Source organism: Bos taurus, chromosome 9, assembly GCF_002263795.3.
Source record: "Bos taurus isolate L1 Dominette 01449 registration number 42190680 breed Hereford chromosome 9, ARS-UCD2.0, whole genome shotgun sequence".
Taxonomy (NCBI): Eukaryota; Metazoa; Chordata; class Mammalia; order Artiodactyla; family Bovidae; genus Bos; species Bos taurus.
In genome coordinates this window covers 54311545-54339252 of record NC_037336.1, presented here as the reverse complement: position 1 = coordinate 54339252, position 27708 = coordinate 54311545, and the positions used below count along the sequence as shown (strand labels likewise).

General features: G+C 35.5%; 1 protein-coding gene across 1 annotated transcript in view; it reads left to right on the top strand.

Annotated features, from left to right (window-relative positions):
* Positions 1-27708, top strand: part of MANEA (mannosidase endo-alpha) — an 82321-nt gene that overhangs the window by 39859 nt on the left and 14754 nt on the right. Inside the window, 1 exon segment of the mRNA NM_001206725.1 lies at positions 11821-11930. Coding sequence (NP_001193654.1) covers positions 11821-11930 — 110 coding nt within the window.

Below are 27708 nucleotides of genomic sequence, written 5' to 3'. Positions count from 1 at the left end.
GACAGTATTCAGCCTTGATGTATTTCTCTCCCAATTTTAAACCAGTCCATTGTTCCATGTCCAGTTCTTACTGTTGCTTCTTGTCCTGAATACAGGTTTCTCAGGAGGCTGGTAAAATGCTCTGGTATTCCTCTCTCTTTTTAAGAATTTTCCACAGTTTGTTCTGATCCACACAGTTAAAGTGTTTAATGTAGTCAATGAACCTGAAGTAGATTTTTTAATTGCTTGCTTATTCTATGATCCAGCAAGTGTTGACCATTTGATCTCTGGTTCCTCTGCCTTTTCTAAATCCACCTTTTATATCTGGACATTCTTGGTTCATGTACTGTTGAAGCCTAGCTTGAAGAATTTTGAGTAGTACCTTGCTAGCATGTGAAATGAGGGCAGTCGTTTGGTAGTTTGAACATTCTTTGGCATTAGAATTGGGATTAGAATGAAAAATGACCTTTTCCAGTCCTGTGACCACTGCTGAGTCTTCCATATTTGCTGGCATATTGAATAGAGCATTTCAACAGCATTCTCTTTTAGGATTTGAAATAGTTGAGCTTTAATTCCGTCACCTCCACTAGCTATGGTCCTAGTAGTATATTCTAAGGCCCACATGATTCATATTCCAGGATCTGACTTTATATGAGTGATTACACCATCGTGGTTATCCAGGTCATTAAGAGCTTTTTTGTAGAGTTCTGTGTATTCTTGCCACTTCATCTTAGTCTCTTCTGCTTCTGTTAGGTCCTTGCCATTTCTGTCATTTATCAGTCCTGTGTTTGCATGAAATGTTCTCTTGGTATCTCTGATTTTCTTGAAGAAGCCTCTAGTCTTTCCCATTCTACTGTTTCCTCTATTTCTTTGCATTGTTCACTTAAGAAGGCTTTCTTATCTCTACTTGCTATTCTCTGGAACCCTGCATTCATTTGTGTATATATGTACCTTTCTTCTTTGCCTTTCGCTTCTCTTCTTTTCTCAGCTCTTTGTAAGGCCTCCTCAGACAACCATTCTGCCTTTTTGCCTTTCTTTTTCTTGGGGATGGTTTTGGTCACTGCTTCCTGTACAATGTTATGAACCTCTGTCCACAGTTCTTCAGGCGCTCTGTCTCTCAGATCTAATCCCTTGAATCTGTTTGTCACTTATCCTGTATAATCATAAGGGATTTGATTTAGATCATATCTGAATAGCCTAGTGGTTTTCTGTACTTTCTTCAATTTAAGTCTGAGTTTTTCAATTTGTAGCTCATAATCTGAGCTACAGTCAGCTCCAGGTCTTTTTTTTCTGACTGTATAGAGCTTCTCTGTCTTTGGCTGCAAAGATTATAATCAGTCTGATTTCATTGTTGTCCACGTGTAGAATCATTCTGTTGTTGGAAGAGGGTGTTTGCCATGACCAGTGTGTTCTCTTAGCAAAACTCTTGTTAGCTTTTGCCCTCCTTCATTTTGTACTCCAAATCCAACTTACCTGTTATTCTAAGCATCTCTTGATTTCCTACATTTGCATTCCAGTCCCTAATATGAAAAGGACATCTTTTTTGGTGTTAATTCTAGACAGTCTTGTAGGTCTTCTTAGAACCATGTGACTTCAACTTCTTCAGCATCAGTGGTTGTGGCATAGACTTGGATTACTGTGATGTTGAATGGTTTGCCTTGGAAATGAACTGAGATCTTTTTGTTGTTTTTGAGATTACACCCAAGTACTGCATTTCGGACTCTCTTGTTGACTCTGAGGACTACTCTATTCTTCTAAGGGTTTCTTGCTCACAATAATAAATATAATGGTCATCTGAATTAAATTCACCCATTCACGTCCATTTTAGTTCACTGATTACTAAGATGTCAGTGTTCACTCTTTCCATCTCCTGCTTAACAACATCCAATTTACTTTGATTCATGTACCTAACAATCTGGGTTCCTATGCAATATTGTTATTAACAGCATCGGACTCTACTTTCACCACCAGACTCATCCACAGCTTAGCGTCTTTTCCACTTCAACCCAGCCTCTTCATTCTTCTGGAGCTATTTCTCTGCTCTTCTGAAGTAGCATATTGGACACCTACGGACTTGGGGGGCTTATCTTCTGTTGTCATATCTTTTTGCCTTTTCACACTATTCACAGAATTCTCAAGGCAAGAATACTGAAGTGGTTTGTCTGTCATTCCCTTCTCCAGTCTCAAATCGTAAGGTTAAAAATATGTATATTAGAGCTTTGAAATTTATCCCAGAGGTATTGGATGCATTTGTTTTGTATTTTTTGCCCCAATCATTTTTTTGATAATTTCTTGTGACTTGCCTAATTACATGACCCTTTCCTCAGAGGCTCTGACGTTCATGAATCTTTTGAAGGCATTTTTTATTATTACCTTTAGTGATTTTTTTGCTTGTTTTTTTTTTTTCCCCCAGCATTTCTATTTAGTTGTTTTAATTTTCATCTCTCTGCTAGTATTTCCCACCTGACCTTACATGTTGACTATTTTCCTATTAGATCTTTTAACATTAAATCATAATAATAATTTTAAATTCCTTGTTTAATGATATCAACATCTATTTCAGATCTGAGCCAGTCTTTCTCTATTGAATGCTTTGTGCATTATTTTTCTTGTTTTTTATAATGTCTTATTTTTTTTTGAAATTGTCATCCTGTGTAGTAGTGTTTATGTATGGAAATGGCATTTCCATTTTGCCTTTCTTTCTATGAAATCTTTAATTTGAAAGAATGTTTGAGATGTTTGAAAGAATGTTTGAGATGTTTGAAAGAAGCACTGTTTTCCCCATATATAAGAGAAACTATCACAAGCTCTGTTGAGGTAAACAAAAACAAATTTACTTACCATTTTACTGTCTTAGATATTTTATTTAATAATTCTTTTTATAAATTTTTTAAATTACTTTTTGGAAGAAGTCCCACTCTGCATAATGCATTCTTTCATGTATGATTTTTAAAACAGACTTTTAGGTTATGAACTAAATTTATTCCCATTTACAAATGTGAAGACTTAAGTAGGCTAACTTACCTAAAGATAAACATCTATCAGATGACAAAATTGGACTGAATTTTCTGGGTCTGTCTGTTTCCTACCTGTATTCTTAAGTATTACCCTGTTTAGAATCACTTAGCTTAACAAAAATATTATTGTTGGGTTTCACTTATATTGAAGGTCTTGTGATAAGTGATGTGGAGGGAGGACGTGATCATTATATGAAGTGATCTGCATTTAATATACTAATGTTCCAAGAATGGACCTTAAAGAGTATCCTTTTTCACTTAGCAATTGGAATGGTAGAAATATGCTCTAATAGATTTTATGTATAAATGCTACTTGGTCGACATATTTTAGAGAAACCTTTCAGGTTACTCTGAAGGATTCATTAACATTTTATTTATTTATTTTTTTTTTTATAGTTATTTTTTTTTTTTCTCCAATTTTATTTTATTTTTAAACTTTACATAATTGTATTAGTTTTGCCAAATATCAAAGTGAATCCGCCACAGGTATACATGTGTTCCCCATCCCAAACCCTCCTCCCTCCTCCCTCCCCATACCATCCCCCTGGGCCGTCCCAGTGCACCAGTCCCAAGCATCCAGCATCATGCATCGAACCTGGACTGGCAACTCGTTTCCCACATGATACTTTACATGTTTCATTGCCATTCTCCCAAATCTTCCCACCCTCTCCCTCTCCCACAGAGTCCATAAGACCGTTCTATACATCAGTGTCTCTTTTGCTGTCTCGTACACCGGGTTATTGTTACCATCTTTCTAAATTCCATATATATGCGTTAGTATACTGTATTTATGTTTTTCCTTCTGGCTTACTTCACTCTGTATAATAGGCTCCAGTTTCATCCACCTCATTAGAACTGATTCAAATGTATTCTTTTTAATGGCTGAGTAATACTCCATTGTGTATATGTACCACAGCTTTCTTATCCATTCATCTGCTGATGGACATCTAGGTTGCTTCCATGTCTTGGCTATTATAAACAGTGCTGCGATGAACATTGGGGTACACGTGTCTCTTTCTCTTCTGGTTTTCTCAGTGTGTATGCCCAGCAGTGGGGTTGCTGGATCATAAGGCAGTTCTATTTCCAGTTTTTTAAGGAATCTCCACACTGTTCTCCATAGTGGCTGTACTAGTTTGCATTCCCACCAACAGTGTAAGAGGGTTCCCTTTTCTCCACACCCTCTCCAGCATTTATTATTTGTAGACTTTTGGATCGCAGCCATTCTGACTGGTGTGAAATGGTACCTCATAGTGGTTTTGATTTGCATTTCTCTGATAATGAGTGATGTTGAGCATCTTTTCATGTGTTTGTTAGCCATCTGTATGTCTTTTTTGGAGAAATGTCTATTTAGTTCTTTGGCCCATTTTTTGATTGGGTCGTTTATTTTTCTGGAGTTGAGCTGTAGGAGTTGCTTGTATATTTTTGAGATTAGTTGTTTGTCGGTTGCTTCATTTGCTATTATTTTCTCCCATTCTGAAGGCTGTCTTTTCACCTTGCTAATAGTTTCCTTTGATGTGCAGAAGCTTTTAAGGTTAATTAGGTCCCATTTGTTTATTTTTGCTTTTATTTCCAATATTCTGGGAGGTGGGTCATAGAGGATCCTGCTGTGATGTATGTCGGAGAGTGTTTTGCCTATGTTCTCCTCTAGGAGTTTTATAGTTTCTGGTCTTACGTTTAGATCTTTAATCCATTTTGAGTTTATTTTTGTGTATGGTGTTAGAAAGTGGTCCAGTTTCATTCTTTTACAAGTGGTTGACCAGATTTCCCAGCACCACTTGTTAAAGAGATTGTCTTTAATCCATTGTATATTCTTGCCTCCTTTGTCGAAGATAAGGTGTCCATATGTGCGTGGATTTATCTCTGGGCTTTCTATTTTATTCCATTGATCAATATTTCTGTCTTTGTGCCAGTACCATACTGTCTTGATAACTGTGGCTTTGTAGTAGAGCCTGAAGTCAGGTAGGTTGATTCCTCCAGTTCCATTCTTCTTTCTCAAGATCGCTTTGGCTATTCGAGGTTTTTTGTATTTCCATACAAATTGTGAAATTATTTGTTCTAGCTCTGTGAAGAATACTGTTGGTAGCTTGATAGGGATTGCGTTGAATCTATAAATTGCTTTGGGTAGTATACTCATTTTCACTATATTGATTCTTCCAATCCATGAACATGGTATATTTCTCCATCTATTAGTGTCCTCTTTGATTTCCTTCACCAGTGTTTTATAGTTTTCTATATATAGGTCTTTAGTTTCTTTAGGTAGATATATTCCTAAGTATTTTATTCTTTCCGTTGCAATGGTGAATGGAATTGTTTCCTTAATTTCTCTTTCTGTTTTCTCATTATTAGTGTATAGGAATGCAAGGGATTTCTGTGTGTTGATTTTATATCCTGCAACTTTACTGTAGTCATTGATTATTTCTAGTAATTTTCTGGTGGACTCTTTAGGGTTTTCTATGTAGAGGATCATGTCATCTGCAAATAGTGAGAGTTTTACTTCTTCTTTTCCAATTTGGATTCCTTTTATTTCTTTTTCTGCTCTGATTGCTGTGGCCAAAACTTCCAAAACTATGTTGAATAGTAATGGTGAAAGTGGGCACCCTTGTCTTGTTCCTGACTTTAGAGGAAATGCTTTCAATTTTTCACCATTGAGGATAATGTTTGCTGTGGGTTTGTCATATATAGCTTTTATTATGTTGAGGTATGTTCCTTCTATTCCTGCTTTCTGGAGAGTTTTTATCATAAATGGATGTTGAATTTTGTCAAAGGCTTTCTCTGCATCTATTGAGATAATCATATGGTTTTTATTTTTCAATTTGTTAATGTGGTGTATTACATTGATTGATTTGCGGATATTGAAGAATCCTTGCATCCCTGGGATAAAGCCCACTTGATCATGGTGTATGATCTTTTTAATGTGTTGTTGGATTCTGATTGCTAGAATTTTGTTAAGGATTTTTGCATCTATGTTCATCAGTGATATTGGCCTGTAGTTTTCTTTTTTTGTGGGATCTTTGTCAGGTTTTGGTATTAGGGTGATGGTGGCCTCATAGAATGAGTTTGGAAGTTTACCTTCCTCTGCAATTTTCTGGAAGAGTTTGAGCAGGATAGGTGTTAGCTCTTCTCTAAATTTTTGGTAGAATTCAGCTGTGAAGCCGTCTGGACCGGGGCTTTTGTTTGCTGGAAGATTTTTGATTACAGTTTCAATTTCCATGCTTGTGATGGGTCTGTTAAGATTTTCTATTTCTTCCTGGTCCAGTTTTGGAAAGTTGTACTTTTCTAAGAATTTGTCCATTTCTTCCACGTTGTCCATTTTATTGGCATATAATTGTTGATAGTAGTCTCTTATGATCCTTTGTATTTCTGTGTTGTCTGTTGTGATCTCTCCATTTTCGTTTCTAATTTTGTTGATTTGATTTTTCTCCCTTTGTTTCTTGATGAGTCTGGCTAATGGTTTGTCAATTTTATTTATCCTTTCAAAGAACCAGCTTTTGGTTTTGTTGATTTTTGCTATGGTCTCTTTTGTTTCTTTTGCATTTATTTCTGCTCTAATTTTTAAGATTTCTTTCCTTCTACTAACCCTGGGGTTCTTCATTTCTTCCTTTTCTAGTTGCTTTAGGTGTAGAGTTAGGTTATTTATTTGACTTTTTTCTTGTTTCTTGAGGTGTGCCTGTATTGCTATGAACTTTCCCCTTAAGACTGCTTTTACCGTGTCCCACAGGTTTTGGGTTGTTGTGTTTTCATTTTCATTCGTTTCTATGCAAATTTTGATTTCTTTTTTGATTTCTTCTGTGATTTGTTGGTTATTCAGCAGCGTGTTGTTCAGCCTCCATATGTTGGAATTTTTAATAGTTTTTCTCCTGTAATTGAGATCTAATCTTACTGCATTGTGGTCAGAAAAAATGCTTGGAATGATTTCTATTTTTTTGAATTTACCAAGGCTAGCTTTATGGCCCAGGATGTGATCTATCCTGGAGAAGGTTCCATGTGCGCTTGAGAAAAAGGTGAAATTCATTGTTTTGGGATGAAATGACCTATAGATATCAATTAGGTCTAACTGGTCTATTGTATCGTTTAAAGTTTGTGTTTCCTTGTTAATTTTCTGTTTAGTTGATCTATCCATAGGTGTGAGTGGGGTATTAAAGTCTCCCACTATTATTGTGTTATTGTTAATTTCTCCTTTCATACTTGTTAGCATTTGTCTTACATACTGCGGTGCTCCCGTGTTGGGTGCATATATATTTATAATTGTTATCTCTTCTTCTTGGATTGATCCTTTGATCATTATGTAGTGACCTTCTTTGTCTCTTTTCACAGCCTTTGTTTTAAAGTCTATTTTATCTGATATGAGTATTGCTACTCCTGCTTTCTTTTGGTCCCTATTTGCATGGAAAATCTTTTTCCAGCCCTTCACTTTCAGTCTGTATGTGTCCCCTGTTTTGAGGTGGGTCTCTTGTAGACAACATATGTAGGGGTCTTGTTTTTGTATCCATTCAGCCAGTCTTTGTCTTTTGGTTGGGGCATTCAACCCATTTACATTTAAGGTAATTACTGATAAGTATGTTCCCGTTGCCATTTACTTTATTGTTTTGGGTTCGAGTTTATACACCGTTTTTGTGTTTCTTGTCTAGAGAATATCCTTTAGTATTTGTTGGAGAGCTGGTTTGGTGGTGCTGAATTCTCTCAGCTTTTGCTTGTCTGAAAAGCTTTTGATTTCTCCTTCATACTTGAATGAGATCCTTGCTGGGTACAATAATCTGGGCTGTAGGTTATTTTCTTTCATCACTTTAAGTATGTCTTGCCATTCCCTCCTGGCTTGAAGAGTTTCTATTGAAAGATCAGCTGTTATCCTTATGGGAATTCCCTTGTGTGTTATTTGTTGTTTTTCCCTTGCTGCTTTTAATATTTGTTCTTTGTGTTTGATCTTTGTTAATTTGATTAATATGTGTCTTGGGGTGTTTCTCCTTGGGTTTATCCTGTTTGGTACTCTCTGGGTTTCTTGGACTTGGGTGATTATTTCCTTCCCCATTTTAGGGAAGTTTTCAACTATTATCTCCTCAAGTATTTTCTCATGGTCTTTCTTTTTGTCTTCTTCTTCTGGAACCCCTATGATTCGAATGTTGTAGCGTTTAATATTGTCCTGGAGGTCTCTGAGATTGTCCTCATTTCTTTTAATTCGTTTTTCTTTTATCCTCTCTGATTCATTTATTTCTACCATTCTATCTTCTAATTCACTAATCCTGTCTTCTGCCTCTGTTATTCTACTATTTGTTGCCTCCAGAGTGTTTTTAATTTCACTTATTGCATTATTCATTATATATTGACTCTTTTTTATTTCTTCTAGGTCCTTGTTAAACCTTTCTTGCATCTTCTCAATCCTTGTCTCCAGGCTATTTATCTGTGATTCCATTTTAGTTTCAAGATTTTGGATCAATTTCACTATCATTATTCGGAATTCTTTATCAGGTAGATTCCCTATCTCTTCCTCTTTTGTTTGGTTTGGTGGGCATTTATCCTGTTCCTTTATCTGCTGAGTATTCCTCTGTCTCTTCATCTTGTTTAAATTGCTGAGTTTGGGGTGTCCTTTCTGTATTCTGGCAGTTTGTGGAGTTCTCTTTATTGTGGCGTTTCCTCACTGTGTGTGGGTTTGTACAGGTGGCTTGTCAAGGTTTCCTGCTTAGGGAAGCTTGTGTCGGTGTTCTGGTGGGTGGAGCTGTATTTCTTCTCTCTCCTTTCGAAGAGTTGGGTTGCTTTTCTGGGTGCCTGATGTCCTCTGCCGGCATTCAGAAGTTGTTTTGTGGAATTTACTCGACGTTTAAATGCTCTTTTGATGAATTTGTGGGGGAGAAAGTGTTCTCCCCGTCCTACTCCTCCGCCATCTTGGCTCCTCCCCTCATTAACATTTTAAATGGACCAGTTCCCCTCCCGAAGTAGGACCATCATTGGCTTGGTTCCCAGGCCATTACTTATTCAAAGCTCATGAGTAACACAGCCCAAAATACACTGTACAAAGATAAATTGGATTATGGAGCACAATATGGGGATATAATTCAACATGTAGAAGTGATAATTGATACAGTAAAACAGCTGAAACACAATGATAGGATAAGGAAGAACAAGGAACATTTTCCCTAAGCCTTAGAGTATATCTTCAGCAAGGATAAAGAGGAAGAAAAATCACTGGACAAGAACCAGTTGGTAAGTTGTTTGTAGAATCAGTGTATTAGCAATGCTGTACAATAGAAATTTCTGTGATAATGAAAATATGCTATATCTGTGTTTGCCAATACAGTAGGAAATACTAGCTACTTTACATTCTCTGTGGGGTTAGAGGACTTCCCATGCATTGTCCACCTGGGATTTCATCTACTGACTTTGAGGGCTGGTTTACTTCTACCAGTTATGCTTAGGGCAGACTGACTTCCTTGCTCAGTTACCTCTCGGACTTCACATTTTCACTTCATTCTAGACAGGTAGGTAGTTCTTTACTGTCTTCAGCTCTTTGACTTTTGGAAGTTTTTTGTTCCCATTTTTATTTAATAATTTGTGTTTTTTTTGGAATTTTGGTCTGAGTATCCTAATCTACTATTAGAAACAGGAATCTTGTTTTGCTTTTAATTTCATGGAAACATGCCATGTTCATAATTTTCTGAACTCTGTGGCATAAACTTTCTTTTGTATGTTTCTACTTTATATACTTTTCTCATGTTCTTTCTCCATTTTTTTTCCCCAGGGTTTTTCGATAGGTCCCATGTTGAGAAAATTTGTATTGTTGCTTTTCATTGGTGATACTTTGCAATCAATTTATATGAAGTTTACAATCACATTGCAAGAAATTGATGTACTTTTTATAAAGCTGGGAACGTTGGCAGCTTAAATGTTTGATCAGTTGTCTCCAGAGTTTCCTCATCACTTTTTTTTTTTTTTTTTTTTAATGACTGCTTTCATGGCTAACTAAAAGCTCCCTTGGAGCCCCATGTATTATAATTTTTTTTCTGCCTCAGTGTTCTTGTTGCTGTTTTTATATTTTTCATAAAATAAAATTGTATAGGGGACAGATACCTTTTTTTCTGTTAACTTAACCTCCGAGTTCTGTTTTGTTTCTGTAGGTGGAACTGCTCTGTTTGTATTGGTTTTCTTGTATTTGCTTTGTTTGGTTGGTTGGTAAGTTGTATCCACCTCTTTTTGTGACCCTATGAACTATAGCCTGCCAGGCTCCTTGTCCACAGGATTTCCCAGGCAAGAATACTGGAGTGGGTTACCATTTACTTCACCAGGGGATATTCCTGACTGAGGGATTGAACCCATGCCTCATGCATTGGCAGGCAGATTCTTTATCAGTGAGCCACTGGGGAAGCCCTTCTGTTTTTACATGACATAGGTAACACAAGGTTTAAGTCTTAAATTTAGTTCTCTGCCGGTTTCTAACTTTGCCTTTATTGTTTTCTATTTTCATTTCCACATGCTTGTCTTTTGATAACATTGTATTTTTCTTCTTGTCATAAAGAGTCTGTTAAATGATTTAGAGGTGGCTCAAACTAAAGAATCTACCCACAGTGTGGGAGACCTGAGTTCGATCCCTGAACATCCCTTGAAAAAGGGATGGCTACGCACTCCAGTATTTTTGCTGGAAAATTCCACGGACAGAGGAGCCTGGTGGGCTACACTCCATGTGGTGGCAAAGACTCAGACGTGACTGAGCTACTAACACTTTCACTTTCACCATACTTTTAGTGGCCTCTTGCTTTAAATGAGGCTTTGAATTAGTTGATTTCAAAGATTTCTTCCTCTAGTTAGTAATTTCTTTGCAAGCTTATTGTTTTTAAAACTTTCCTTTTGTAGTTTATTAGTTCAAAAGCAAGTAGGTATTATAGGGATAAACTGTAATTTTAAAATCACTGAGTCTTTTGTTAAGTGATACTGATCCACACAAAAATTTGCACTTATATGTTTATAGCAGGTTTATTGTTATAATTGCCAAAACTTTTAAGAAACATAGATGTCTTCAACAGGTAAATGGATAAACTACAGCATATTGATAGACTGAAATGTTACTTAGCAATAAAAAGAATGAGCTGTCAAGTCATAAAAAGATATGAATGAAACTTCAGTGCACATTTCACAGTATAAGAAGCCCGTCTGAAAATATTACTTTATGATTCTATCTATATAACATTCTGAAAAAGACAAAATATATAGAGACAGTAAAGAGATCAGTTATTTTCTGGGGGATTGAAAAGAAGAAAGAGGAGTTATTAAGTGGAGTGCAATGGGTTTTGAAGGCAGTAAAACTATCCTTGTGTGATACTGTAATAAATAGTGGGTTCATGACACTATACATTTGTCATAAGCCATAGAACTGTGCAATACAAAGAGGGAACCCTAATGTAAACCCTGTGGACTTTAGTTAAAAATGATATATCTACATTGGTTCATCACGGTCGTAACAAATTTACCACACTGATGTAAGATATTAATATTAATGGAAAAACTGTATGGCGTGGGAGGATGGTGAGTAGGAGAGGAGAATGCAGAAACTCTTATTTTCTGTACAGCTTTTCAGTAAATCTAAAACTTATTTTAAAAACTAAAATCTGTTAATTAAAAGATACTAATGCCTGAGAAAAAGGTTAAAGTATTGAGTATACCAAGTAATCGAATAACTAAAAGTGATATCTAAGTAAAGTAACAAAATAACATTATTTGAATATGTTTCTTTTTATTGTTAATACTGCCCTTGTCTGCCTTTTTTTTTTCTTTTAACAATACCTGTAGTCTTTTCTGTTCCTATGTTTATTTTTATTTTCTTTTTGGTCGTTTCTATTAGGTGTACTAGCCCTATCTTGGTACCCACCTGATTTGAATGATGAGAATGGAGAACCTACTGATAACTTGGTGCCAACTATTTTGGATAAAGCTCATAAATATAATCTGAAGGTATTTAATTTATTTTATTGAGATATAATATTAGATTAGTTCAAGGTGTTCAGCATAATGATTTGATATATGTATATATTGTGAAATAATTGTCACAATTAGTCTAGTTAACTTTTATCCCCACACATAGTGCTGTTTTTTTTTTTTGTCTGTTTGCTATGATGAGGATTTTTAAGTTGTATTCTTTTAGCAAGTTTTAAATATACCATGCAGTATTATTAACTATAGTTATGAAGCTGTACTTTACATCCTGGAAGCTTACTTGTTTTATAACTGGAAGTTTATGCCTTTTAACTATCTTCACACACTTTACCCACCCCCTGTCTCAAGCAGTCACAAACCTGTTCTCTGTATCTATGAGTTGGTTGTTTTATGTTTTGTGTGCACGTGTGTGTGTGTGTGTGTGTGTGTGTGATTGCTGTTTTGTTTTTGATTCTGTATATAAGCGAGATCATATGGTTTTTGTCTTTCTCTGACAGACTTATTTCACTTAGCATAACACCCTCAGGGTTAATTCATGTTGTCACTAGTGGCAACATTTCCTGGTTTGTTTGTTTGTTTGTTTTTGACTGAATAATATAATATTTGTGTGTGTGTGTGTGTATACACACACCATTTTTTGTTATTCATCATTATGGATGCTTCCAGCATAAGCACTTCCATTTCCTGGGTATTATAAATAATGATGCAGATGTATTTTCAAGTTAGTGCTTTTGCTTCCTTTGGATAAGTACCCAGAAGGAGAATTGCAGGATAGCATATTTCTATTTTTAATTATTTCAAGAAGCTCCATACTATTTTCATAGTGGCTTCATCAATTTATATTCCCACCAAAGTGAACAAGTGTTCCCTTTTCTTCTCATGGTCACTAACAGTTCTTATTTCTTAATTTTTGATAATAGCTATTCGTACAGGTATAAGGCACTATCTCAGTGTGGTTTTGATTGGCATTTCCCTGATGATTAGTGACGTTGAGCACCTTTTCAAGTACCTGTTGGCTCTCTGTATATGTTTCTAGGGAGAATGTCTATTCAGAAGTGATGCACGTTTTTCAAAGCGTTTGTTTGTTTTTTGCTAATGTGTTAATAGGACTCATTTATATATTTTGGATATTAACATTTTTTCAGATACACAGTTTGCAGGTATGTTCTCCCATTTGTTATATTACCTTTTCATTTGTTAGTGGCTTCCTTTGCTGTACAGAAGCTCTGTAGTTTGATGTAGTGTCGTTTGTTTATTTTCACTTTTGTTGTTTTTGGTTTTGGTGTCAAATCCAAAAAAGTCACAGCCAACACTAGTTTCAGGGAGCTTACCACCTTTGTTTTCTTCTAAAAATTTTATGTTTTCAGATGTTATGCTTAAGACTTTAGTCCATTTTTAGATATTTTTTGTGTATAGTGTAAGGTGGTTCTGTTTCATTCTTTTGCATGTGGCTGTTCAGTTTTTCCAATGCTATTTATTGAAGAGACTGTCCTTTCCCTATTGTATATTCTTAGCTCCTTTGTTGCAAATTAGTTGACCACAGGTGCCTGGATTTATTTCTGGGCTCTGCATTCTATTCCATTGATCTATGTATTTTTATGACAATACCAAACTATTCTGATTACTATAGTTCTGTAATATAGTTTGAAATGAAGTATGGTGCCTCCAACATCATTCCTTTTTCTCAAGATTGCTTTGGCTTTAGATGGCACCCCACCCCAGTACTCTTGCCTGGAAAATCCCATGGATGGAGGAGCCTGGTAGGCTGCAGTCCATGGGGTCGCTAGGAGTTGGACACGACTGAGCAACTTCACTTTCACTTTTCACATTCATGCATTGGAGGAGGAAATGGCAACCCACTCCAGTGTTCTTGCCTGGAGAATCCCAGGGACGGCGGGACCTGGTGGGCTGCCGTCTTTGGGGTCGCACAGAGTCAGACACGACTGAAGTGACTTAGCAGCAGCAGTAGCAGTAGGGTCTTTTGTGGTTGCATACAAATTTTAGAATTGTTTGTTCTATTTCTGTGAAAAATGCCTTTAGTATCTCATTGAATCTATAAATTGCTTTTGGTAATATGGATATTTTAATAATATTAACTCTTCCAATCCACGAGTGTGGGATATCTTAACATATACTTGTGTTTTTTTAATGTCTGTCATTAACATATAGTTTTCAGGGTACAGATCATTCACCTCCTCTGTTAAGCTTATTTCTAGGTAGCTTATTCCTTCTGATGCAGTGATAAGTGGAATTGTTTCATGAATTTATCTTTCTTCATTCATTCTTAGTGAAATGTAAGAGATTTTTGTATATTGATTTTTATATCCTGCAAGTTTACTGAATTTGTTCGTTTAAAGTTTTTCAGTGAAGTCTTAAGAGTTTTCAGGATGTCACATGTTGTTGTCTGTAAATAGAGACAACGTATTGTTGTCTGTAAATAGAGACAACACAGTTTCTATTTTTCTCCTTCTTTTCTGAATTTGATGCCTTTCATTTGTTGTGTTGTTACATTATTGCTCTGGCTATGAATTCCAGTGCTGTATTGAGTAAAAGTGGTGAGAGTAGGTATCCCCGAGTTGTTGCTGATCATGGAGAAAAAAACGTTCGGCTTTTCTCCCTTGAGTCTGATTTTAGCTGCAGTATTGTGATATGCGGCCATTATTTTGTTGAAGTACTTTTTCTCTATACTCACTTTGTTGAGAGTTTGTATCATGAATGGGTGTTGAATTTTGTTGAATGCTTTTTTTCTGCTTTTTTTGAGATGCTCATATGAATTATATGGTTAATTTTGTGAATGTGTATCACATTGATTTGAGGGTGTCAATTCATCCTTGCATCCTGGAAATAAATCCCACTTGATCACAATGTATGATCCTTTTGTTGTATGTTGAATTCAGCTTATTAATATTTGTTGAGAATTTTTGCATCTCTGTTCATCAGGGTTATTGGCTTTTAATTATCTTTTATTGTGGTGTCCTGACTGCTTTTAGTATCAGCATATTGCTTGTCCCATATAATGAGTTTGGAGGTATTCCCTTCTCTTCAAATTTTTGGAAGAATTTGATAGGATTAGTATTAATTCTTCTTTGAATATTTGGTAGAGTTCACCAGTTAAGCTGTCTGATGCTGGGTTTTGTTTGTTGGAGATTTTTGATTACTGATTATTTCCTTTTAAGTTACCTACCAGTCTGTTCAAATTTTTCTGTTTCTTAATGATTTAGTCTTGGAAGGTTGTATTTCTAGAAATATATCTATTTGTGATGTCTGTGGAGTATTAAAGTCCTCTGTTATTATTGTGTGGCTGTTTTACTCTTTAGGTCTGTTAATATTTGTATTTATATTTAGATGCTCCTATGTTAGGTGCTAACATATTTACAAATGTTCTATCCTCTTATTATATTGATCCCTTTATCACTATGTAATGACCTCTTTCTCCTCTGTCTCTTATTATAGTCTTTGTTTTATGTTCTACTTTATCTCTTATAAGTGTTGCCACTACAGCTTTCTCTTGGTTTCCAAGAGTGTGGGGTATATTTTTCCATCCCTTTGTTTTCAGTCTGTGTGTGTTTGTACACACATGTTTGTACATTTGTGAGAATCTCGTGGGTAAGATAAAGATGACTTTTTATTATTGATAGGTATGGAGTTCTTGCCATTTTGTTAATAATTTTATAGCTCTTTTATAATTTCTTTTTTTTTTTTCTTTCTACTTTTCTTGCTACTCTTGTGATTTGATGATTTTCTGTCGTGGCATTCTTAAATTCTATATTCTTTATCTTTTGTGTCCCTACTCTAGGTTTTGCTCTATAGTTACCATAAGGCCTACATAAAACAATTTATATTTATAATAGTCTATTTTAAGTTGACAACAAATTAACTTTGGTAACAGTTTAAAGCTCTATGTTTTTACTTACTCATATTTTATATTTTTGAAGTCTTCATTTACATCATCTTACCTTGCTTATTCACTGACAATTACTGTGCTTATAATTATTTTTACTGTTTGTCTTTTAACCTTCATGCTAGCACTTTATAGAAGTGATTAATCTTGTTTACATTAGCTTTTTCTAATTTTACTATATTTTAATTTTTACCAGTGAGGTTTATATGTTTATATTTTTTCCTTGTTTCATCTTCAAAAGTCCCTTTAACATTTCTTGTAGGACTGGACTATTGGTCATTACTCTTACGTTTTATTTTTCTGGACAACTTTTTAAATCTCTTTCAACTCTGAGTGATAACTTTGTTATGCAGAGTATTCTTTTTTGGCTGTTTAATTTTTTTCAGAGCTTTAAAATACCATGCCCTTCTATATTTTTTCAACTAGAAAATATGCTAATAGTCTTATAGGGGTTCCCTTTTATATAAGAGGTTTTTCTCTTGCTTCTTCAAAGAGTCTGTCTGTCCTTTAACTTTTGACAATTTATTTGTATTATATATTAGTGTGGGTCTTCTTAAATTCATCTTGGTTGAAACTTTCAGGCCAGACTTTGGGCAGCAGCTTTTAAGTTATACATAGACACCTCTTTCCATGGACATCTGGGAGATGGACCTTTCACTCTGCTCTCTGTGTACGGAGTCCTGCATGATAGTTAAGAACCATTTCTTCCTTTGTGTCATCCAAATAGATCCATGAACTCAAGACCCACCAGCCACTAGAGCCAGGCATCAAGGGTTATTTCTTCTGGACAGCAACCACAGAAGTTGGTGCACCAAATATGGGCAGAAGCTCCTTTCTCAGAGGTTACCAGTGACCTGGGGCTGGGCACGGGGTCTTTGTGAAGTTGATGTCCAGTTCGTTCCCAAGATTGCAGCTGGCCCTAGACTTGTGTTTAATTTGACGCCCTCCCCTCAGGCCAAATCTATGAAAATAGGACAATAGTCCTCTTTCACAGAAAGACTGGATGCCTGTCTGTTACCTCTCTGCTTTGTCCACTGAGTTGTTGCTGCTTATGTTCTCTTTCTCCACTTGTTTCAGTCCTCCGGGGCTGACAAATGCTAACCACTGTGACAGCCAGAGCCAGATGATCAAGGTAGTACCTCCTTAGCTGCCGCAGCAAAAACCAAGCCACCAGACATGTGCACAAGTTTCTTTCTGGGAGATACTGGTGACCTGGAGTGAGATGGAAGAGGACACCAGCGTGGCTCTTGCCAGCCTTTTTGGTCTTTGGAGAGTATTCAGTAAGCTTCTAGGTATGCCCTAAATTAGATGCCTGCCACTTAAACTGAAGCTTTAATATAAGTGTCTAAGTCTCTTTTACAGAAAGACTAGGCAATTTTAATCGTCTGTCTTTTTGCTGGGCCTTGGGTGTTGGCATAGAGAATCCTCTTGAACTGTCTATGTAATTTTTCTGAGTTCGCTATAGCCTCGTGTGTATCATGGACACGAGCCTTGTTAACTATCAGAGTGAAATGTTTTAGGTGTTTGTTGCTCAGGTGCAGGTCTGAAAAGCTGGGGTACCAGATATAGAGTTCAAATTGTTTGCTCCTCAAAAAGAAGCTCAAGAGTTGTGTGTTTTCCTCCTATTTGTGGGTCTCCATACCAGGAGTGGAGTTTATAGTTAGATTGTGACTCAGCCTCTCCTACCCATTTCAGTATCAGTCTTTTTATTTTTTTCACTAGTATGTAGGAGTCACTCAGCTAGTTTTTGGATTTCTTTCAGAGAAAATTGTTCCTTGTATAGTTGTAGATTCGGTGTGTCCCTGGTAGGAGGTAAGTTATGAATCCCCCTACATTGCTATCAAGAACTAGAACTTCTAAAGGTATTTTATTATCAAATTATTGACAATTTGATAATAAAATATTCATGGATTATTCTTTGGGATATGAGGAGAGTAATTGCAATTTTTGTAGTAGTCATTTTAATTAAAACTTGATGTGAAAATAATGGCTTAGAATCTTTTATAATAATATATTTTCTCATGAAAAATTTCTGAGTTCCAAACCTCATCTAGAGTATAATTTGCTAATGTTCCATTCTATTAAAATTTTTCTGTATATGTTCTATTTTCATTATGGCAGAAAAGAGAGAATTGCAGTGTTCTTTTATAAAGCTAATGAAATGACAACCCACTCCCAATATTCTTGCCTAGAGAATCCGATGGACAGAGGAGCCTGGCAGGCTACAGTCAATGGGGTCACAAGAGTTGGACACGACTGAGTGACTAAACCATCTAGTGAGATTTACATATCTAAGTGTCTTGGATGTCAAAGATTTACTAAAAATAAATTTTGTTAACCATATGAGTTTAAATATTTCTAAGATAGAAAACAAACTACTGTCTAAAAATCTGTCAAAATTGGATTTTAATTTAAACCTTGTATACACATACATACATGTATGTACACACACACACAGACACACTCATACACTCATGTACCTAAAAAATGCAGGTGAAAGTCTGAAGGCAGTTATAAGATCAAGTATATTCTACCCATATAGTAAGATGTGTTACAACTGTGGGAAAATTTCATTTATTTCAGAAATTAATGAATCATGGAAGCAAATAGAAGTAATAATTAAAAGGATTTTGAATAGCACTACAAAGGAAATTTTTACAATGAATAGCAAGAGAATAGAAATTATTTTTAAAATCCAAGGATGCTTTTCAAAAATTGGTTGTGTAGTAGTTAGCAACATTAATCTTAATAAATTCACAAAAAAACATAACCATACAGGCTGCATTCTCTGTCCATATTCAGTTCAACTGAACATTAAAAGTAATGCCAAAATAAACATTTCATTAATCATTTAGTTGCTAAGTTGTGTTGGACTCTTTGATCCCATGGACTGTAGCCTGCCAGGCTCCTCTGTCTGTGGGATTTCCCAGGCAAGAATATACTGGAGTGGGTTGCCATTTCCTTCTCCAGGGGATCTTTCTGATGCAGGGATTGAACTGGGGTCTCTGCATTGCAGGCAGATTCTTTACTGTCTGAGCCACCAAGGAAGCCCTCAAACATTTTTTTCAACTTTTTAGTATAAAATTGTCTAAAATTTTAATTATAACATTATAACTGAAAATAACACTTCTTTTAAAGTAAAGATCAGAAGTGAAAATTTAGGATGATATAAAAATAGACAGCACTAAGATTATCAATACCAATGTGGGACATGGATGATGAAATAAATGAAAATTACAAGGAGGGATTAATAAGGATGACATAAGCCATTAATTAAATAAATACAAGACCTTCAAAATCGGTAGCCTTGATAAATTATTTTTCCGCTTTGGGGAAGAATAAAATAAACCACTAGCAAGATTAGAAAAAAAAGGAAAAATAGACAAAACATAATATCAAAACTTGAAAGGGAATACTAGACCTATAGAGATAGAAGTGCATTTAAGATTGTATATTGCCACATTTAAAATATGGGCTCCCCTGCTGGCTCAGATGGTAAAGAATCTGCCTGCAATGCAGGAGACCCAGGTTCGATCCCTGGGTTGGGAAGATCACCTGGAGAAGGAAACAGCAACCCATTCCAGTGTCCTTGCCTGGACAATTCCATGGACAAAGGAGCCTGGTGGGCTACGTCCCTGGGGTCTTAAGAGTCGGACACGACTAAGTGACCAACACTTCCATATTTAAAATATATAAAAAATGAATAGTATTCTTGGAAAACACAAAGTTTATTTTTTTGCAGAGAGAAGTTTAAAAAAATCTAAATTGACTTGTATCCTGGAAAACTTTTATTGAATGTACGTCTTCCTCAAATACCAGATCTTATCTAGCAGTTCTGTTCAACCTTTCAGAACCAGTTGATGCTTGTTGTAGTGAAATACTGTGGAAGGTTTTCTCATTATCTACTGCTTTATAACAAATTACCTCAAAACTCGGCAGTTTAAAATAACAAAGACTTTGTATCTCGCAGTTTTTAAAGATCAGAAATCCGGAAGTGGTTTAGCCTGGTGAGTCTGGTTCAGGATTTCTTAGAAGGTTGTAATCAAGCTGTTGGCTGGTAGTATAGTTATCTGAAGCTAGAGGATCTATTTCCAAGTTTTCTTATGTGGTAGTTGATATACCTTAGTTTCTTTTAGCTGTTGGAAATGAGACTCAGTCCTTTTTTTTTTTTTTTTTTAATTAAAGTGTAGTTGATTTACAATTTTTCAGTATATGAGACATAGTTTGTGGACAGCCTCTCCACAAGACTCCCTATGTCTCCTTATGGTTGCTGGCTTCTCCCATAATGATGGCTTGAGAGAGTTCCATGTAGAAGGTGCAGTGTTTTGTGATCTAATTGAGGAAGTGATTGTCACGTATGCCCTATTTTATTGGTTTTTCTGCTGATAAACCTGTCCTCATACAGTGTGCAAGGCAAATGCACAGGTTTTGAAATATCAGGAGTTGGGGATCATCGGTGGCCATGTTGGAGACTGGTTACCAAGGAAGACTTGCAAATTTAATCTATAATGATAACACAATTCTGATTCCAAAAATAAACAAGGATAGCACAAGAAATTTATAGAGTGACCTCATTAATGAAAATATATGCAAAATTTCCAAAGAAAACTTAGAAGTGTTTATTAACAAGAATCTATGAGTGGATTCAGGAGTATGAAATCTTAATCCAAACCGCCTGCATTCAGTCCTAGTTCAACCACTTACTAGCTTTGCTTCAGTTTCCCCATTTCTCAATGGAAAAAGTAACAAAATCTATTAATACCTTACATAGGGTAATACATGGGAAACAGTTACTGGCACATGTTAAGTAAATCAAGTTTTATTGATTATTTAAAGGAGACATGATTATCTTGATATTAAACTTTTGAGGGAATTAAAACTCTTTACTGATAGAATTAATAACCAACATTCTTTAACTTGATAAAGGATATTCTTTAGTAACCTATATCAAACACCATATTTAATGGATAAACATTAATGCTCAGTAAACCACAATCAGTCAAGAATGCCCTCGATAGTCAATGTCACTTAATATTATAATAGAAAGTCTGAACAAAGTGGTTTAACCTAAGTATAAAAATGTTTTCTAAGTAAAATTTTCATTTTTGTACATGGAAAATATTTACAATACCTGTGAATATACTAGATTTAATGAGTCTAGTAAGGTAACTAGAACCAAAGAAATATGCAAGTCAATAGGATTCATATATTACAAGAGAAAATATGGGAAAAACTACATTGAGAATAACATTAGCAGTAGATGCACAAAGATTTGTTAGCATTTTATTGAAGGAAATGAAAGATTTACATAAATGGGAAAACATGAATTTTATGGAAAGATTCAAAAGTAACCATTCTCTCTAACATTTGTATTTCATTTTCAATATAATTTATAAATTAAATGCAATCCCAGATAAAAGTTTCAGTGAGATTTTAAATGAAGAATTTGGCAGGCTATTCCAAAGTTTATAAATGTTAGGAAAGTATTTATTAAACATTTAAAACTTGTCTTCCCAGATACTAAAGTGTGTTTTAAAATGACAGAAATTAAGAGTATGGCATTAGCATCAGTATACACACAGAGATCAGTGAAAATAATAGAGTCATTTTATATGAGAATCTAACGTAATTCAAGAATCATTGAGAGTGAGGTGTAAAAGGAATGTTTATTAATGATCTTAACTTCATGATACTGGTTTAGTGTTTTGAATTATCTACCCTGCTGTTTTGTGTCCTTGGGCATTAATTTACACGTCTAATAATTCTACTTCTCAAATTGTTCTTTGTTTAAGTTTATTCTTTTTCAATGCAGTGTGTTTGCAAATCTTACTGAAAACATGAATTGGAATATCTTTTAACCAGAGACTTATGTGCCCTGAGGTTGTTCTCACTCTTAAAAACTTCTTGCAGTTTATATAGCTAAATGGAACATAGGCTGATTTGTCCAATACAGTACAATACAATAATTGAGTAAGTTCTTTTAAGAGATAATATGGATCCCAGTTGAAATATTAATGTCCAAATTAAAATGTGGAAAATTAGTCTTAATATTCTTTTTGCAGCTTAAAGACTCGGTAGCTACTGGGGAATATAAGTGGAACTCTAGAGAAAGAGAAATAGCTAAATAGGCAAGAATTTTTTATTCCTGTCAATGAAGGCTCCTACTTTATAATCCTGAAGGTAAGGAAGCATCTCTTAAATTAGCTGACTGGCAAGAGCTGTCATATGCCATGTCCTCAGTTTCTTTCAGTGAGCTCTTATTGGTGCTTGAAATCTGTGAGTAAACGGACATCAGGTCTGAGTCTGGATGGTTAGTGGTGTAGTGTTAGTCGCTCAGTCGTGTCCAACTCTTTGCGATCCCGTGGACTGTAGTCTGCCAGGCTCCTCTGTCCATGGGATTCTTCAGGCAAGATTACTGGAGTGGATTGCCATTCCCTTCTCCAGAGGATCTTCCCAACCCAGGGACTGAACCTGGATCTCCAACATTGCAGGCAGATTCTTTACCATTTGAGCTACAGGGAAGTCCGTCGATTCTGGACAAACATGATTTATTTTCCATAAAACAGATCCAAAGGCCACTTTTTTTGTCCAGGCTCTACTGTTATCCTGGGAGATGGGAAGTAAGAAGCCGCCACAGTTCAAGAGAGCTGGCAATTTTAGTACTTTCAGGACATTCTTAAAGGTAAAGTGAAATGTTCTGATGCATGAAGATAGCTGGCAAGAGTACTGGAGTAGGGTGCCATCGCCTTCTCTGAGATAGCTGACTAGTTCTATTTAAAGCCTCTGTGCAGAAGGAGAATGTGGCCAAGAGGTGTGGTCACCAGCATACTTAATTTCTCTGTGCTTCAGATTGTGTATGTCATGATCAGAAAAATGTGGAACCAGTCAGGGTAATAATTTGCAAAAATTTTAGAAACATTTCTTGGCCTTGTGTCTGGTGATGAACTCTATCCAGTACCAAAAAATAGACTAGGAATCACGAGACTGGAGTTCTTGTCCCAGCTGAGTACTCTGGAATCTTCAATTACTTACTTCATCTTTTTGGCTTATCTGCTTCATTTGTAGAATGACAGGATGAAGTGATAAGATGGTTTTATTTATTATACTTTTGTGTGATTTCTGTTGTGTTGACGTTCACCATCAACATTTTTTATAATTTGATGAAAATTTTGTTTGTAGTAAAATTTTGTTTCTGTAAAGAGTGAAAAGCTTTGCTTCCAAATAGGAGGGAAAGTTAATGTTTTATTAATGATAATAATTTACTAGAATAACTGAAACTTCTAAGGCAATATGATACAAATAGAAGAATTATAGTATTATGAGTTCTGTGCTGATAAACTTGGATCTAAATTCACATAACTGTTCACACCTGAAACCTTAAATGTAAAATAAATGGGTTCATTATTAACACTTTTTGCCTGCTAATCTTTAAGGAAATAATCTGCCCTTTCCCCCAATTTGATTAGTATAGATTTACTTCACCCTTTTCCCCCCAAAATGACCCTTCAATTTATCAATGATTTTACTTTTAAAATATTCTAATGATTATATCATCTACTTCATTCTTGATTAATGGGCTTCTCATTCTTTGCTTGAGTTTGTTTTACTCTATTTTTTGAGATGAAAATGTTTTTATTTTCATTCTTTGTTTGTTTAGGAATAGAGAGTTTTTAAGGAATTAGCCTCACAGTTAAGCTTTTGTCATAGCTCAGTAGTTTTGATTACATAATGCTTTAATATTCATCTCTAAATACATTGTGATTGCAATTTTGATTTATTAACTTCAACTGGAAGTCATTTAGTGAGTGCCTTTTAAGTCATAAGAAAAATGAAAATGTTTGACAATAATAAAAATGTTATTCTACATTATATTTTGCAAATGTACACTAATTTCTTTTGGAAGAGTAATTGAGTAAAAGTGAAAGTCGCTCAATACTGAAATGTAAATCATGATTTTTCAAAAAGATTTAGAGATCTGCTCTTTTATATACTTGCCTGCATATTCACTAGAACAAGTATTATAGCAGTTTTAACTGTCATTGAGTAGTCTGGTTTTGCAGAGACTATAAATTTCACAGCTGGGTATTTACCACTGTATCATTAATAACGCAGCAGTGAAATAATCTTTTGATGAAGCACAATAGATAGTTTTGATAGATTTTCAACAACTATTCCTGTTTTCCTTCTTTTCTATGGGAAGAGCAAATATACCTCTCATCCCATTGATGTTGGGCTTGGCCTGATGGCTTGCTTTGACTAATGAGATGTTAAAAAAGTCATGTATACCATGTCTGAGCAGTAGTAGTATGTGTTTCCATGGTTGTGTTCCTCTTCCATGCGAGCAGCATGCCCCACATGCTCCTTCTGTCTGGGACCCAGAATGACAGACATGGAGCAAAACTGAACTTGATCCATAGTCTGGAACAAAACCAGCATAGCCAGCGCATAGACCTATGTGTAGTAAACAAATGTTTGTCTTTGAAGACACTCAGATTGTGGGTTGTTATTACTATAAAACATCATTACCTTAAACCTGACTGAATTAAATTATCCAACTAGGTAAAAGAAAATCAGAATTATAGGGGAAAGAACTAACTCAGCCACTGGTGATGTTCTCGCATTTAAATAAATTTATTTTAAAAGAGCAAGTTTTTTTTTAAATAAAATCATATTTTAAAAGAGCAAGTTTTTTCTACTTTATATAGAAATCATATTTCTTACACTATTGACTTATCACCATCCATTATTTATTTGACCTATTGCTTGAGAGTCATCATAATGTCTGCTACTCAGGCTTCTGCAGATTTTTGACCATGTGAAACTTAAAATTATGAGTATTACATCTATGGTTCTTTTCTAAAAGATTTTTCAGTTTCATTTGGAAAACATTTTACTGTTTATGACCTTGTTTTTTTTTTTTTTTTTTTACCTTATTGCTCTTTATATAATAAAGTGAATTTATGGTGAAAACTTGATGAATGTTACCTAAATGGGGTATGTAAATGGCATACCTAGAAATTAATTTGATGGTTGTCTGTTTCATGGAAATCATTCAGGGTCTGCTATGTGGCAGGTGCTGTTGGAGATTCTGGTAGTACTAAGAAAGGTATTCTCCTTGTACTTGAGACCTTGCAATCTCTTGGTGGTCAGAGACAAACACAAGTAATTGGAGGAGGAGTACGATGGCAGCACGTAAGAGTAGGAAGATCTGCCTCATTCTAACTGCATTGGGGGATGGAGGGTGTGCAGGAGTGAAGCAGGTTTAGAGGACTTTGAGAAGCAGAAAAGCATATCAGATTTTTGCTTTTTTTTTTTTTTAATTTTACTGAGGTATAATTGACATAAAATTGTGTAAGTTTAAAATTGTAACATTTATTTCTATTGTAATATCACTGTCATTGATAGCTAATACCTCTCTATCATGACACACAATTATCATTTCTTCTCATGATAACAGTTAAGATCTAGTTTCTTAGCAAGTTTGCTGTAATACAGTTTTGTTGTTTATAATTATGGTTAGATTAGATCTCCATAACTTAATTATCTACTGGCTGCAAGTATATATTCTTAGTGAAAGTGAAAAGTGAAAGTTGCTCATTTGTCTCCGACTCTTTGTGACCCCATGTACTGTACAGTCCAGGTAATTCTCTAGGCCAGAATACTGGAGTGGGTAGCCTTTCGCTTCTCCAGGGGATCTTCCCAACCCAGGGATTGAACCCAGGTCTCCTGCATTGCAGGCAGATTCTTTATACCAGCTGAGCCACAAGGGAATCCCAAGAATACTAGAGTGGGTAGCCTATCCCTTCTCCAGCAGATCTTCCCAACCCAGGAATTGAACCAGGGTCTCCTGCATTGCAGGTGAATTCTTTACCAACTGAGCTATCAGGGAAGCCCAAATATATTCTTAAACACCATCTATTTCATTCCCCCACCTCCCAGCCTCTGGTAACCACCATTCCTCTCTGAGTTTTCAAGTTCATTTTATTTTGGATTCCACTATAAGAGATACATAAAATACTTGTCTTTCATTGTTGGGTCTGTCTCACATCATGATATTAATGTTCATCCACGTTGTAAACAAATGACAGCATTTCCTTTTTTCTCATGACTGAATATATTTTCATGGTGTGTGTATGCACACATTTTATTTATTCATTTTTTCATTGATAACTCTTAAATTTTCATTGGAGTATAGTTGATTTATACTGCTGTGTTAGTTTCAGGTGTACACATGTCCACTCTTTTTTTAGGTTCTTTTCCCATATAGGTCATTACAGAGTATTAAATGAGAGTTCCCTGTGCTAAACAGTAGGTTCTTACCACCTTTCTGTTTTATATATAGTAGTTTGTGTATGCCAATCCTGCTGCTGCTGCTGCTGCTGCTGCTAAGTCACTTCAGCCATGTCCGACTCTGTGCGACCCCATAGATGGCAGCCCACCAGGCTCCCCCGTCCCTGGGATTCTCCAGGCAAGGACACTGGAGTGGGTTGCCATTTCCTTCTCCAGTGCATGAAAGTGAAAAGTGAAAGTGAAGTCACTCAGTCGTGTCTGATTCTTAGTCTCCCAATTTATCCCTCCCCCTCATATACCATGTAACCATGTTAGCTTTCTACATCTGTGATTCTGTTTTGTAAATAAGTTCTCCTGTACTTTTTTTTCAGATTACACATATAAATGACATCATATATTTGTCTATTAGTATGTCTGACTTACTACACTCAGTGTGACAATCTCTTGGTCCATCCATGTTGCTGCAAATGGCATTATTTTGCTTTGTTTTGTTTTTTATGGTTGAGTAATATACCATTGTATATATTAATATGCACCACATCTTTATCCATTCCTCTGTTGATGGACATTTAGGTGGCTTGCATATCCTGACTATTGTTAGCAGAGCTGCAGTGAACATTGGGGTGCATGTGTCTTTTCAAATGATGATTTTCCTACAGTATATGTCTAAAAGTGGGATTACTGGGTCATATGGTAGCTCTGTTTTTAATTTTTTAGGGAACCTCCATACTGTGCTCTGTAGTGGCCGTACCAATTTACTTTCCCCTCAATAGTGTAGGAGGGTTCTTTTTCCCCTACACCCTCTCCAGAATTTATTTTGTATAGATTTTTTGATGATGGCCATTCTAAGCAATGTGATGTGATACTTCATTGTAGTTTTGGCTTGCATTTCTCTCAGTTAGCAATGTTGAACATCTTTTCATGTGTGTTTTGGCCATCTGTATGCCTTCTTGGAGATACATCTGTTTAAATCTTCTACCCATTATTTCAGTTGGGTTTTTTTATATTGAGTTGCATGAGCTGTTTGTGTATTTTGGAGATTAATCCCTTTTTGACTTTGTTCTTTTGTCTCAAGATTGGCTATTCAGGGTCTTTTGTGGTTCTATACAAGTCTGAGGATTATTTTTTCTATTTTTGTGAAAAATGACATTGTATTCTGATGCAATTTGTGTTGAATCTGTAATTAGTTTGGGGCAGTATTGACATTTTAACAGTATTAACTCTTCCAGTTCATGAACTCAGTCTCCTTAAATATTATGGTCATTTCCTGGTTCAATCTTGGAATGATTCTAGGAAAGTGTACACTTCTTCTAGGTTATCTGATTTTTCTGGCTTATAATTATTCCTGGTAGTCTCTTTTCACATGTATTTCTGTACTGTCAGTTATAATTTATTCTCTTTCACTTCTGATTTTTTTTGTCTTTTGTTTTCTTAGTTGTGTTTGAGTGATGTAGTTTCATTCTTGTGTATTCTGTCCAGCCCTTTGAAAAGCACCCAGATTTTACATAAAAGAAACCCATTTGCTAATTTTAAAAGCATTGGTCTGAGAGGCAAAGGCCTGCTAGGATATTCTGTGGGGAAAGAGCCAGGAGGTCTCTGTTTCAC